The sequence below is a fragment of the Chrysoperla carnea genome, chromosome 3 (genome assembly GCF_905475395.1).
Source record: "Chrysoperla carnea chromosome 3, inChrCarn1.1, whole genome shotgun sequence".
In the NCBI taxonomy this organism is placed as follows: Eukaryota; Metazoa; Arthropoda; class Insecta; order Neuroptera; family Chrysopidae; genus Chrysoperla; species Chrysoperla carnea.
In genome coordinates this window covers 88,923,166-88,938,364 of record NC_058339.1, presented here as the reverse complement: position 1 = coordinate 88,938,364, position 15,199 = coordinate 88,923,166, and the positions used below count along the sequence as shown (strand labels likewise).

The following is a 15,199-nucleotide window of genomic DNA, read 5'->3' as shown; positions in this document are numbered from 1 at the left end:
GAGCTAGGTTAATTTTGATGACAAATTTGAAAAGTATGACCCAAATTTAGTAGAATTACATACTTGGTTTATCAAAATTGGATAAAATTTGGATGTGATAGAGCAAAATTAAATTTTTTGGATTCTGATGACGTCATAAAGTTCAAATTTCGATTTTTTTGATAACACAAGCAATTTTTATCTGATCTTATTGGAATTTTTTTTGAAACCCACTAATTTTGGGTCATTCTTTTCAGCTGTGATGTCATTTTTTTGCTAGCTATCACATATGTGCCTAATTCCAGGACCAGACCTCCACAATCTTGAAACCTAATAGAGCTAGGTTAATTTTGATGACAAATTTGAAAAGTATGACCCAAATTTAGTAGAATTACATACTTGGTTTATCAAAATTGGATAAAATTTGGATGTGATAGAGCAAAATTAAATTTTTTGGATTCTGATGACGTCATAAAGTTCAAATTTCGATTTTTTTGATAACACAAGCAATTTTTATCTGATCTTATTGGAATTTTTTTTGAAACCCACTAATTTTGGGTCATTCTTTTCAGCTGTGATGTCATTTTTTTGCTAGCTATCACATATGTGCCTAATTCCAGGACCAGACCTCCACAATCTTGAAACCTAACAGAGCTAGGTTAATTTTGATGACAAATTTGAAAAGTATGACCCAAATTTAGTAGAATTACATACTTGGTTTATCAAAATTGGATAAAATTTGGATGTGATAGAGCAAAATTAAATTTTTTGGATTCTGATGACGTCATAAAGTTCAAAAATTCGATTTTTTTGATAACATAGGCAATTTTGATCCGATCTTATTGGAATTTTTTTTGAAACCCACTAATTTTGGGTCATTCTTTTCAGCTGTGATGTCAGTTTTTCGCTAGCTATCACATATGTGCCTAATTCCAGGACCAAACCTCCACAATCTTGTAACCTAATAGAGCTAGGTTAATTTTGATGACAAATTTGAAAAGTATGACCCAAATTTAGTAGAATTACATACTTGGTTTATCAAAATTGGATAAAATTTGGATGTGATAGAGCAAAATTAAATTTTTTGGATTCTGATGACGTCATAAAGTTCAAAAATTCGATTTTTTTGATAACACAGGCAATTTTTATCCGATCTTATTGGAATTTTTTTTGAAACCCGCTAATTTTGGGTCATTCTTTTCAGCTGTGATGTCAGTTTTTCGCTAGCTATCACATATGTGCCTAATTCCAGGACCAGACCTCCACAATCTTGAAACCTAACAGAGCTAGGTTAATTTTGATGACAAATTTGAAAAGTATGACCCAAATTTAGTAGAATTACATACTTGGTTTATCAAAATTGGATAAAATTTGGATGTGATAGAGCAAAATTAAATTTTTTGGATTCTGATGACGTCATAAAGTTCAAAAATTCGATTTTTTTGATAACATAGGCAATTTTGATCCGATCTTATTGGAATTTTTTTTGAAACCCACTAATTTTGGGTCATTCTTTTCAGCTGTGATGTCAGTTTTTCGCTAGCTATCACATATGTGCCTAATTCCAGGACCAAACCTCCACAATCTTGTAACCTAATAGAGCTAGGTTAATTTTGATGACAAATTTGAAAAGTATGACCCAAATTTAGTAGAATTACATACTTGGTTTATCAAAATTGGATAAAATTTGGATGTGATAGAGCAAAATTAAATTTTTTGGATTCTGATGACGTCATAAAGTTCAAAAATTCGATTTTTTTGATAACACAGGCAATTTTTATCCGATCTTATTGGAATTTTTTTTGAAACCCGCTAATTTTGGGTCATTCTTTTCAGCTGTGATGTCAGTTTTTCGCTAGCTATCACATATGTGCCTAATTCCAGGACCAGACCTCCACAATCTTGAAACCTAATAGAGCTAGGTTAATTTTGATGACAAATTTGAAAAGTATGACCCAAATTTAGTAGAATTACATACTTGGTTTATCAAAATTGGATAAAATTTGAATATGATAGAGCAAAATTAAATTTTTTGGATTCTGATGACGTCATAAAGTTCAAAATTTCGATTTTTTTGATAACACAAGCAATTTTGATCCGATCTTATTGGAATTTTTTTTGAAACCCACTAATTTTGGGTCATTCTTTTCAGCTGTGATGTCAGTTTTTCGCTAGCTATCACATATGTGCCTAATTCCAGGACCAGACCTCCACAATCTTGAAACCTAACAGAGCTAGGTTAATTTTGATGACAAATTTGAAAAGTATGACCCAAATTTAGTAGAATTACATACTTGGTTTATCAAAATTGGATAAAATTTGGATGTGATAGAGCAAAATTAAATTTTTTTGATTCTGATGACGTCATAAAGTTCAAATTTCGATTTTTTTGATAACACAAGCAATTTTTATCTGATCTTATTGGAATTTTTTTTGAAACCCACTAACTTTGGGTCATTCTTTTCAGCTGTGATGTCAGTTTTTCGCTAGCTATCACATATGTGCCTAATTCCAGGACCAAACCTCCACAATCTTGTAACCTAATAGAGCTAGGTTAATTTTGATGACAAATTTGAAAAGAATGACCCAAATTTAGTAGAATTACATACTTGGTTTATCAAAATTGGATAAAATTTGGATGTGATAGAGCAAAATTAAATTTTTTGGATTCTGATGACGTCATAAAGTTCAAAATTTCGATTTTTTTGATAACATAGGCAATTTTGATCCGATCTTATTGGAATTTTTTTTGAAACCCACTAATTTTGGGTCATTCTTTTCAGCTGTGATGTCAGTTTTTCGATATCACATATGTGCTTAATTCCGGGACCAGGTCTCCACATTCTCGAAACAGTAAAACTATTAACTGTTTTTAGGAACGCTGCAATAGAATACCTTCTGTTTAACAAGGATGTTGCAATATTCCAGATTAAATAAGTAAAAACAACTGACTGAATTAATTGTTGAAATACCCTGTGTAAAAAGTGTTAAATTAAGATTAAAATTATAAACACTTTAAATTAAAATTAAAAGTGTTTATAAGATTAATTCTAAGAATCCAAGACCCAATTACAATTGACCTATGTTTCTCATTTACGAATTTAAACTCATTTTTTACGTCTCGAGCACGCTATAAAAATTTCAGCTTGATATCTCTTCGTTTTTGTATTATTGTGTTGACGGACAGACAGACAGACGGAAATGGACTAACTGGGTGATTTTATTAACACCTGTACCAAGATTTTGTTCGTATTATCATTATTTCTAAGCGTTACAAACTTGGAACTAAAGTTGGTATACCTTGATATATATTTCATATATACAGGGTTAAAAACTGTACAGCCAATTCGTTTTCTGTTTATTAGAGCCTTAATAAATCGGAAAATGTCTACGATTACTTATCGTTAGTTTAGTCCAAATAAAAAATGGATATATTTATGTGTTCGCCAACTTATGTCTACCTTTTTATTATACACATATACAAACAAACAATACAAATGAATGTTTATACATATATACATATACTTGTGTAAATGTATTTGTTTATTTATATTTGGTATTCATAGCGCACATAACTTACGTTCTTACCAGCCAAGAACAGCCAAACTAAATCCAACAGTAACGAATTTGTTAACAATAAAAACCGGTCAAGTGCGAGTTTGACTCGCACACAATGGGTTCCGTACATTTTCGTTTATTGTATACTGTTAAGGTAGTACAAGGATATTTTAGTTTTCGGGTTGAAATTATTTGTTCTTCATCTTCAACTTTGATGATGAATTTTGTATTACTTCACGAACAATTTTTATACTTAAACTTTTCTATCTCTAACGGTTTACAAGATGAGTCCTACGAACTTAAGACTCAATTGACCTATGTTGCCATTTACGAACTCGACCTCACTTTTTGCGTCCTAAGCACGCTATAAAAATTTCAGCTTGATATCTCTTTTCGTTTTTGAATTATCGTGCTTACAGACAGACGGACAGACAACCAAAAATGGACTAATTAGGTGATTCTATGAACACCTATACCAAAATTTTTTTTGTAGTATCAATATTTTGACGCGTTTACAAACTTGGAACTAAACTTAATATACTATGATATATTTCATATGTACATGGTATATAAATCAAGCTTTTATTTAAAATTGCCTAGGTGCTCGTTCACACTTAATAATAATCGCTATATTCAGTATTTTTGTTAACAATCTGTATAAATAAATATAATAGAATAGTAAGTACTAGCGACCCGCCCCTGCTTCGCACGGGTGCAATGCTGATACTAAATACACTACAGAAAAACTGTGAACGTTGTATATAAAAACATAGCGGCCCGCTCTGGCTTCGCACGGGTATAAAATATATAGCCTATGTGATTAAAATCGATCCAGTAGTTTTGATTTATTCATTACTGCCCGTGGCCCGCACGCGTTAAATTTGGAGTAAAACAATCCCCCTTTCCCTATACCATGAAGATTTCCTGCTATCTTTGGAATATCTAAATTCATACACTACATTTTTACTTATTTACTTTTTACATTTTTAACTATTAACCTCAAAAATAGCAGTACTTCTCCACTATTTAATGGATGTTATTATACATATAAACCTTCCTCTTGAATCACTCTCTCTATTAAAAAAAACCACATCAAAATCCGTTACGTAGTTTCAAAGATTTAAGCATACAAAGGGGCATAGGGACAGAGAAAGCGACTTTGTTTTATACTATGTTGTAGTGAAGACAGTTCGGTGTTTGTGACTTGACTATGTCTGTTTATATGTAAGTTGTAAAGATATCAAGACAGGACATATTGATGAGGACACCACATACAAAATAAAACAATACATTTAACATGCATGTATACACTTCATTGGTAGTAGATAGGTACTAGGTAGGTATGAGTATGACAAACTGACTGTGTGAGTGATAGGTTTGTGATGGACGCAAACTTATAACACACGACGGACGACCACGACGACGTTATTACATTTACATTATTATTATTATTATATGCAACAAACTAAACTAATACTAATACGAGAAACAAATGAAAGAAAACACTACCGTCAATAATTTTTTTATATTATAAAGTAATATATTTAAATACAGTAGCGTAACTATTAAAGGGATTAAATTCAAAGATGAAGGGAAAAATGATATCTTTACTCAAAAGATTTTTAATAGAGTATTCTACTATTTTTGAAAAAGTACCTCAAAATGTTGATTTTGCTAATAAAAAGCCATCAAAATATACAAAATTATACCAAAACCTAAAAATACCATCTAATTTCATAAAAAGGCCAATAATTGTCTTTTCTAACTAATTATATTCTTGTTAATATATTGAAACAAACTATGCAATTAAATAATTTTCCTCCTCATTAAAACACACCCCGTCTCTGTATTAAAAAGTGAATACACACAAATTCACATTTATGTATTACAATGCCTTGCTAGAAGAGTACACCTATCTATGTTTAAGTATGTGTATGCAGTGAACACATACATCACATACACAACACGCACATGTATATACTTTAATAATTGTGAACTATGACTATGAGTGTCTTCTGTTTATACTTTAACCGGTGTATGTGTGCACATCATGCACATAGTTAGTATACTTTGATACCTCAACACACTAACTAGTATGTACCTTCAATATTCACTTCAACACTTGAAGAAACAACACAAATGAATCGTTTTAAAAAAGATATATCTATGTTTATTGTGAAGTGATGCGATGTGACTTGTAAACCATTATTAAGTGAAAATGACTTAACAATGTGTGATTATTATTGGAAAGTGATTTAATAACAATGTGCATAAGTGATCATTGTTTATTATTGTGTAATTCAAAAACCGGCATCGGAATAATGCGTACCATAGATTATAACCAAGAAATACCAAAGATAATCAATCGGTGATTGTTGAAGAATTACCAACTTAATAATAAATGTTTTTATATTATTTACTTAACAATTAAGTGTTTCTTGTTCCTAAAAAAAACACAAAATTCTCTTTCTTTATTATATGTTTATGTGTGTGTTCATAAAAAGCATTTGAAAGCTTTATAATTAAACATTATTATTTACCAGAGCTTTTTTTTTATCTAATATTTGTTTTATGTTTTTTTATAAATGAAAATTGTTATTTTTTTGTTATAAATGTGCGCAGCCATGAAAAATCGTAAAACTAAATCAGCAATACCAAATATCAGTTCGACAACTACATCAGCGAATTCATATCCTGCCATAAGTCCAGCTTATTGGCAACCATCCCCGAATCCTAGTCCATATTTAGTGCCAGGTAGAGTGTGTCAAAATTCACAAATTTGTGCTAATTAGTATTTTTTTAAATATTATTAATAAGAATGATATATAAACTAACTCTTGAGCATTTTTTAAATGTTTTTTTTTTTTTTTATACAGGGTATTTTCCTTTTTAAGTTGAAATATGCTAGAAACGCGCACATCTTACGCAGACATAAAATTGATCGGTTTTCAACCTTAATGAAAAGCTCTGTCTACTCCATAACTGATAATCGATAGATGAACATTTTAAATTAAAAAACTGTTATTGATTAAAAAACTAACATTTTTTTGTTCGAAACATTTTTCCGCAAACCGTACAGTTTAGGCAAAAACGGACTGAAAAATTTTACCCAAACTGTTTTTTCCTATAATTGTTTCTGCAAAATCTAGACACTCTTCGAAAAAAATTTTCCAATAAATCCAATAAAAGTAGTTTGTTTTCTTTAAAGAACGTCTTTGTTCAAATTGAAGGATCAAGCGCCAAATAAGGTAAATTTTTTCTATCAGTTACTTTCTAAACTATTCGGTTTAAAAAAAAAATTCTGCGTATTTATAAAGAGCAACTTTCTAATTTAAAGCATTCATCTAATGTTTGTAGCCTGAAAACTTAGATCGAATTCGATGCTGGTATAAGATGTGTGCTTTTGAAACTAACATTTTTCGTTTAAATATTTTTCCTCGATTTCCTCGATATTTATTTATCGAGTTTCAATCATAGGTATATCAACTTAAAAAAACACTCTGTATATTATTAACTAATGTTTTTTAACTGTTGATCAGATCGGATTAATTTGTTGCAATTCTGAGTAACCGATTCAAAAAAATTATTGATAAAATCATGTGAAGTCGGTGTCTTTTATTGTGCGTATGTATACTCAATGTCACAAGAAATGCTCGTTTTAAAACATTCTAAGTGTTACTATTATAACATAACATATGATGCGTACGCTTAGAATGTTTTAACTGTGGCACTTTTTCTGACAGTGAGTGTACATTCTGTTTCACAAAAAATGAACTGAGTACATATAGTACTATATGTAACCCGTGCATTTTTTGTTACACAGAGATACATACATGGACTTACTACGGTTTCTATGAAGTCTAAAATTTAACCCTTTATTAGAAAAACGGGTCGCTGCACATTTTAATAAAATTACAATTTAATTTTGAAAGTCAGCACTCATTGCAGGATTTTTAAGAAAAGCTCTGTATTTAAAATTCCAGTGATTTTAAACATATTAATTTTCAATGGTAGTCGTTAAAACATCGTCAATTTGATCTGATCTAATTGTGATTATAAAAGCTTTGAGTTTTTTTCATAAAGCTTAAAAGTGTAAAGCTCTACGTTATTAAAAAATAATATTGTATATAATAAAAAACCAAGTACATACTAATAAAATCTTTTTTTAAACCTCGAAATGATAATTATTAACTTTATTAGAGAGCTTTTTTATTTTTATATTTTTGTTTTACAATATAACATTCTATTATTACCGTGTGTTCCAAAAGTTTAATCATCAAACTATAAAAAAATTATATTATCTTAACACTATACAATCAGGAAATAATCAACCTGGCCGCTGTTTGTTACATTTGGATAATTGTTCGTATAAAATTATGACATATAAAATGTGGAAAGTATCAGTTTTATTACGTTAAATTAAAACAACGCCTTTTATGGCGTAATTTGTTTTTTTACTAAGAATCTAATGTTTTCTTGGAAAAATATAATAAAAATAAAAAAAGTAGGATTTGACCAAACCAATCAAATACTTTTTTTTAAATGTTTTTTCAAAATGATATATAATAATAATATATAATAATAATGGGGTTTAACCTCCGTTTCTCTGACATATACGCCTATAACAGAGGCCACCCACATCATTATTTGTGAATCTTTATTTATTTAATTACAAATTATATTTACAATTACATTTTTGATGTGGGTGGAGTCGGTTACTACGTTCTTATCCAAGCGACGACAATGTGATCAATTCTGCACTCCCATTAATTATAATTGTTCACACTGCCGCTGCCTGGATTCGAACCCGCAACCTAAGTCTAAGTAAACTAACGGTCTATAACTAATGCCTTAGACCGCTCGGCCACTTAGGCTCAATAGAGTGATCGTCAAGTATTCAAAATGATATAATCCAATTGAAATCAGTTTTTATCCCTTCTTTAGTTTAATATTCTTGAATGAAAGTTACTAATATCTACTGATTATCATTGGCTGCTGGTTATCGAATCATAGTCAGTGAATGAACAAATTTATCAATTTTTGCCATACCTGTAGCGCCCAAACTAGGGCTCAAATCCAAAATTGGTAAATGACTTTTTCCTTCGTCTTTATGAGCTTATTCTGTAGGCCGACGACCTGCAGTTAATAACAGAACACCTTGTATAACACAAGTCACATCATACAAAAAGGGCGTTAAATATCAAATTTAAAACTAAGTATAAATATAATATACCTATGTTTGTGTCATCAAATTCAAATAGAATCAAATCAAATACATATCCTTTGATATATGCCGTATATTATATCTATATTCTCAATACTGTTGCAACGAACTCTGAAAGCGTTTCATAAAATAGGAGAGAAATTCTACAAATAGTACAATTAAAGATGTTATAAATAAAGGCAAATGTAAGAAATCGCTTACAATTTGCTAAAACCTCATGTAATGTGTTTTTTAGGTGTCAAAAATCATTAATAACGCATGAGTGGCGCAAGTATTTCTATTTGTTAATAAACAAAAAATTGTTAATTTAGTTGACTTATAAAATTAATAAATAGGCAACTTAAATTACGTATACGTTATAATGTATAATAAATAGTTTGCGATTATTTGACAAACACATAACATTTACGTCATACAAGTTGCCTATTTACTATTTTTTTAAGTGAACTTTCATCGTTCCATTGAATTAAAAATGTATTGTTTATTAGTAAATAGAAACATTTGCGCCATTAATTCATGCCTTACCAATGATATTTGACACCTATAAGAAACACATTCCATGAGGTTTTAGTAAAATGCGAGCACTTTCTTTCATTTTCCTTTATTAGACGATTTTTGTAACATCTTTTACTGTACTAAAACTACAATATAAAAATATACAAAGTCGACTAACGTGAATGTATTCTATCTATTCTAAATTGATTCGATTCTACAGCAAAGCAAATTATATTTTATTATTTTTTTAGAAGCGAAGAGTTTGGAATACTTTGAACATAGGAAATCATTTCGTTTTTTACGATTTAAATGAAAAAATGATTCAATTGAATTGTTAATTTAATTTTGTTCGTGAGCTAGGTATTAGGGTTGGTCGACCTTTGAGGCAATTTGTAGATACATATCTTAATTTTATACCATGTATATCACTACATAGTATAAAACAAAGTCGCTTTTTCTGTCCCTATGTCCCTATGTCCCTTTGTACGCTTAAATCTTTGAAACTACGCAACGGATTTTGATGCGGTTTTTTTTTAATAGATAGAGTGATTCAAGAGGAAGGTTTTTATGTATAATACATCCATATTATAGTAGAGTAAGGGGTTGAAATAGGGGTTGAAAGGGATATGCTTCAAAAACTAAAAAAGTTGTGCATCGATTAAGCTCAAATATTGACACGATATACAACCAGCTTCAAAGATCTATTGTTTTTATCTACTTTTAACCTTCGGAGGGTAGAAAGGTGTAGCGAGAAAGTGGGAAGAAATATCGAATATTTACAAATATACCTAAGTGGGGTATCAAATAAAAGAGCATGACGTGTACATTACAAAACTGTTATCCCACCCTGTGGAGGGAGGGGTGCAAGTGGGGATGTTGCCCAGCAAAGCGGGTAGTTCACAGCTAGTATTAAATATATAAAGGTATACTAAGTTTAGTCCCAAGTAGCGCTTAAAAATGATGAGTCTATGAACAAAATTTTAATAAGTGTTCATAAAATCACATAACTAATCCATTTCCGGTTGTCCGTTAGTCTGTCTGTCTATCATCACGATAACTCAAAAACGAAAAAAAAAATATTCAGCTGAAATTTGTATAGCGTATGTAAAAAGTGGTTACATTATTTCTACAAATTTCTTCGTGTAAGAAAACTTTGTAAATTATGCAACAATTGCGAAATTTTACGCGTACAAATAGTAATTTTTCATTTATTTTCAGTTGATTGATCTGAATTACCAATTAACATGAAATTAAAAATTAATAATTATTTAATAAGAAAAAGTTTTTCATTCAGCTTAATTGCATTTTACTTAGTTTGAGCCGAATAATGTTACTAATGTTAGAGCAAAGCCAATAACTGTAATTAACGCATAATTTCACGTTGTTAGAAGGAAATAAAAATAACTCAAAACCAGGTGTTGGATTTCTGAGCGGTTTTGTATGCACATCAAAGCCAATAGTGTGATAACTCGTATTTTATTGTTTTATTGTGTCTACATAGAGCATGATTCACTTTGTAAATATTCTAACTAAACTTCATTTGTAGACACTTGTAAATCGTTAAATTTATCGTCTAATACGCTTTTGTCCACTAAGAATAAATCGGTTGGGTAAGTTTCTACTAAATAGATAACAAAACACAAAATTATTTTTTATTAAATATAAGTATTATTATTATTTTTTAAATAAATTCTTTAAAATAATACATTCGGTCACGTGAGAACAAACACCAATCAGATGTACTTAAAAGGTACAGATTAAAGGTAAAGATTGTATGTTACGCTTTGATGTCATTCAAGACGCCATGATACTCTACACTGTTTTAGAAGTAAATTTGAATTGTTTTTTTTAAATGCAAAATAGATAAGGTAAATAGTATTTTTTTTTTTAAATAATACTTTCTTGGTGTAAATCAGATACTAATATAATGTATAAATCAATTTTTCAAATTTAGGACAAAAGCCTATCGTTTGACAACAAACAGTTTACGGACATTGTACCTTAAAATAAATGTAACACAATATGTTACCTCTATAATATGTGTTACACCAAGTTATAACACATATTACTGGTGTGAAATAAGCTTTATAATAATAGTGTGTATATACATAATTATGTATTTTAAAAATGTAGGTATATGATGATAAAATTATTAACAAAATATGTAAACATTAATGTTTAATGAAATTAACATTTGTGTGTTAAATTTTAATTTTACTAAACAATATTTCCTTGCATTACAATTTACAATTACGATATTGTTGTTTGAGTTGCAATACAAACTATTAGGTCTTGAAAGTCCCTAGGAATTTTTAATTTAATGTTACAAATTAAGGTAGTACAAGCGCTAAGACAAGTTTAGACTTGTGGTTGAAAGTATTTGTACCTTATTTTCAATTTTGATGCTGAATTTTTTTATAACTTCATGAATGGTTTTCGAAATATCGAAAGCTAAATAATTAAACAAAATTTTCTATTTTCGATATTTTCAATATTACTCCAGAAAAATTTTATTCTTACTTTGCGTCACCATCAAAAATATATTTTTTTTAATTTTTGTCCCCACTACCGTGCTTGTACATCCATAATTAGTCGGACACAACGGGTTTTTTTGTTTTCAAGAATTTATTAAGGTTTTAACTTTAATATAATTTTTTTTTTTTAATTTCCACTGACTAGTGTTGGAAAAATCTATAAATACAAATCATCCATCTACCCTTTGCCATAAAATGTTAAATATGCCTACTTCAGGCAACCCCTCCTAAAATTTTCAGAATTGATATACACTTAGTGCAACTTCATATAAAAAAATTGAGCCTTTTAAAAGCCTTTTCAAAATTGCCCGGGCGCTCGTACCTACATCCTTAAAGCCACTAAATTAAACATTTTCTTGTCGCCATGAAAAAAAATGCCGTTGTTTCATGAGTTTTTTCTAAATATAAATGTTTCGAACTCACAATGTAGCCTCCCGTACAAAATTGCAGCCGTAAACTTTTTAATGAATACTTGAAAATCCCGCTAGATCCAATAATCTAATGAAATTTGGGGATCCAAAAAAAAGATAACCGGCACAAAATTCAATCGTGATTTTTTTTAACATTAAATTTTCGTGTTTCAAAGATTTTTTTTTGTTAGTCGTATATTTTATTTGAAAGACATTAACATTAACAACACCATACAAAAGGAAATTGCAGCAAGTTACCCCTTGTCAATTCCTCTGGAAGGAGTTGAAAAATTGAATTAAATTTTTTTTTATGGGAGGTAAAAAAATTGTTAAAATTGACCAAAAACGAAAATTGCTTTGTACGTTTAATATTTCAAGGTTTCCACCCGATCACTAATGACTACTTTACAAAGAATACAAAGTTCGATTGACAATCAAATTCAGTTAGTTAACACCCGGCCTATTACCTTGGTTTATAATTTCCCTGCGATGCCATTATAAATGAACTAAAGCAAGCGTGAACCCCAAAAATTTGTTAATAAAAAAAATTTTATACATTTTTCCTTTATCCAAAAATTTTTGGTTTAGCCGATGGATTCGTGTTTGACTAAATTACAGTAAATTCGCAAGCGATTTCATAATATAAACTTTTTGCTTGGACAAGAAAATTAATGTAAAGCATAGTAATTAATTTCTTGAAAACAAAAATTTAAAAAAAATGAAGATAAATTTATTACAATCGTACTGAAATTGAAAATAAAATAACATAATAAATATTTTTATGAATATTTTAAAAAGAACACATAAGTTTTTCTAAGGTCAAATAATTATGTTGTTGCATAACAACATGACACGACAATTAAAAGCACGTGGTTACATCCAATTCTATTGTAAGAAATCATTAATTTCAATGTTTATGGCAAATCATTCCGTTTTTGCTAATTGTTTTTGGGACAATTTTATTTTATTTATTTTAGGAGCTAATTAATTTCATCAAATGCGACATAATATGAATTTAGTAGATTCATTTGTGAGATTCCAGGAGAGCGCAAATGTTAAGGCAGTTGTGCGAAAGGTCAAAGCCTCATAGACAACTAGGGTCAGCGTACATTTTGGAAAATCATTTTAAACAAATGAAAACAAACAATTGACTGAGTTAATTGTTGAAATACCATGCATAAACAGTTTTGATTACTCAAATTACAAATACATATATGTCACACATACATAACTAATATAACTGATATTCCCATATAATACAAACTATACAATTTACGCCTAATTTGCGCCCTCACGGCTAAACAGTGATGTTTACGAAAAAATGTATCAAACAAAAGTTGTTTTGTTTTTTATAAGGACATTTTGTACATTTAAACTTTTGTTCTGTCTTTAAGATGGGTGTTACAAGATGGGTCCTACGGACCCAAGACCCAATTGTTTTATGTTACTCATTTACGAACTCGACCTCACTTTTTACGTCCTGAGTACGCTGTAAAAATTTCATTTAGAAACTTAATTATTTTCAATAATATTATGGTTTTCCAAATTGATAATAATGTACAGGGAGCTTCGTATTTATACATGAGAGAATAATAAATTTGTCTGCTAGCTTCCTTTCACTTATGAATTTTGGTGTCATAAGATCTTATTTTCCGCCTGCCTTTTCTTATAGGTCTTTTCACGCTAGGTGAAAAAGATAGATGATATTATTTGTCTCTTTCATGGAAACAATTGATTCTTGATTTTTTAATAAATTTGGAAAAATAAGATAAATATTCATCTTCTAAATCGCATAACTATTTCTGATTTTGTTTATTGCTTTACGATATTTTAATTTAGTTAGATAAATTTACACCAACCCAAAGTTCGTTTGTTGCCCCTCGTAACCCTATGTATGCTGCGTGTCGTATTATTTTTGATTTAATATTTAAAATAGAAAACAATTTATTATTATTAATGGTAAATAATAAACTAGCGCGTTATAGTTTTGAATATACGTGAAAATATTTAGGTTGCCAGTTCATAGATTACAAGTTTTTTTTGATTACAGTTTTCAAGTGCTTAACTTAATTTATATTCAAAAAGTTTATTTATAAAATTTAATCAGTGAGTAATTTATTTTTTCTAATGGTACTACAAAACTATTACATAATTTTATTTACTTTCTCGAATGTGATGAGAAAATTAATAAAGAAAGTTATAGGAAGTTTACGCAATCAGAATTGATATAAAAATATCAAAAAAGGGTTAATTTTTAAAAAGATGTATTATTTTTATTTGTATGGTAAAAATTTTTTTAAATCTCTGTTCTTTTCTGGGTTTTTTAAAGTTTAAGGTATTTCGATAGCAAACAAGTGAAATTTACAAAATTTAAAAAACCTCTAGAGAAACTGAGCCTATTTTGAGGATCATCGCCTATTTTTTAGTTGTTCCGAGTACGAAACCCTAAACTCACCCTTGAAACATAGCAATGAACACTCCTCATTAAATTACCTTTCAAATGAAACAAAAAAAAAAACCAAACCGGTTCATCCGTTTAGTCGTTACGATGTTACAGGCAGACACACATAAAGGTCAAACTTTTAACACCTCTTTTTTTTTTATTCGGGGATTAAAAAATGAAAATGATCCAAATTTGAAATTTGATTTATCAAAAATTCATATCGATTCTCTTCTGTACGGTTTAGGAGAAATTATCTATCAAAGTCAAAATATTTACCAAAAAGAAATTTTTCATTTTTTTGCACAGTTCTTAATTGGTATTATTTTAAAGCTTAAAACTTGAGAAATATTGATAAAAGCTTTTTATGTAAATGGTAAAACATTTTTAAAAGCACACTTATTGGCTATAAAACCAAAATAGGTATTTATTACGACTTATTTACATACCTCCATTTAAAGAGGGCTGTTTTTAATAATGAATTTATCGTAAACTGGTACAGAAGAGAATCGACTTGAAATTTACATACAGAAGGTGTATTAAATGCTCATTAATTAGC

At 29.2% G+C, this 15,199-nt stretch overlaps 1 protein-coding gene across 5 annotated transcripts in view; it reads left to right on the top strand.

Annotated features, from left to right (window-relative positions):
- The window catches only part of LOC123296741 (CUGBP Elav-like family member 2), a 430,459-nt gene that overhangs the window by 402,915 nt on the left and 12,345 nt on the right, over positions 1-15,199 (top strand). The window contains exon 1 of one of the 5 annotated variants that reach the window (XM_044878364.1): positions 5,987-6,291. The exons of the other annotated variants lie outside the window; for them this stretch is intronic. Coding sequence (XP_044734299.1) covers positions 6,150-6,291 — 142 coding nt within the window. The 5' untranslated portion in view covers positions 5,987-6,149. Of the gene's footprint in view, positions 1-5,986; positions 6,292-15,199 lie in introns of those variants that run through there. 5 annotated transcript variants of the gene reach the window in all.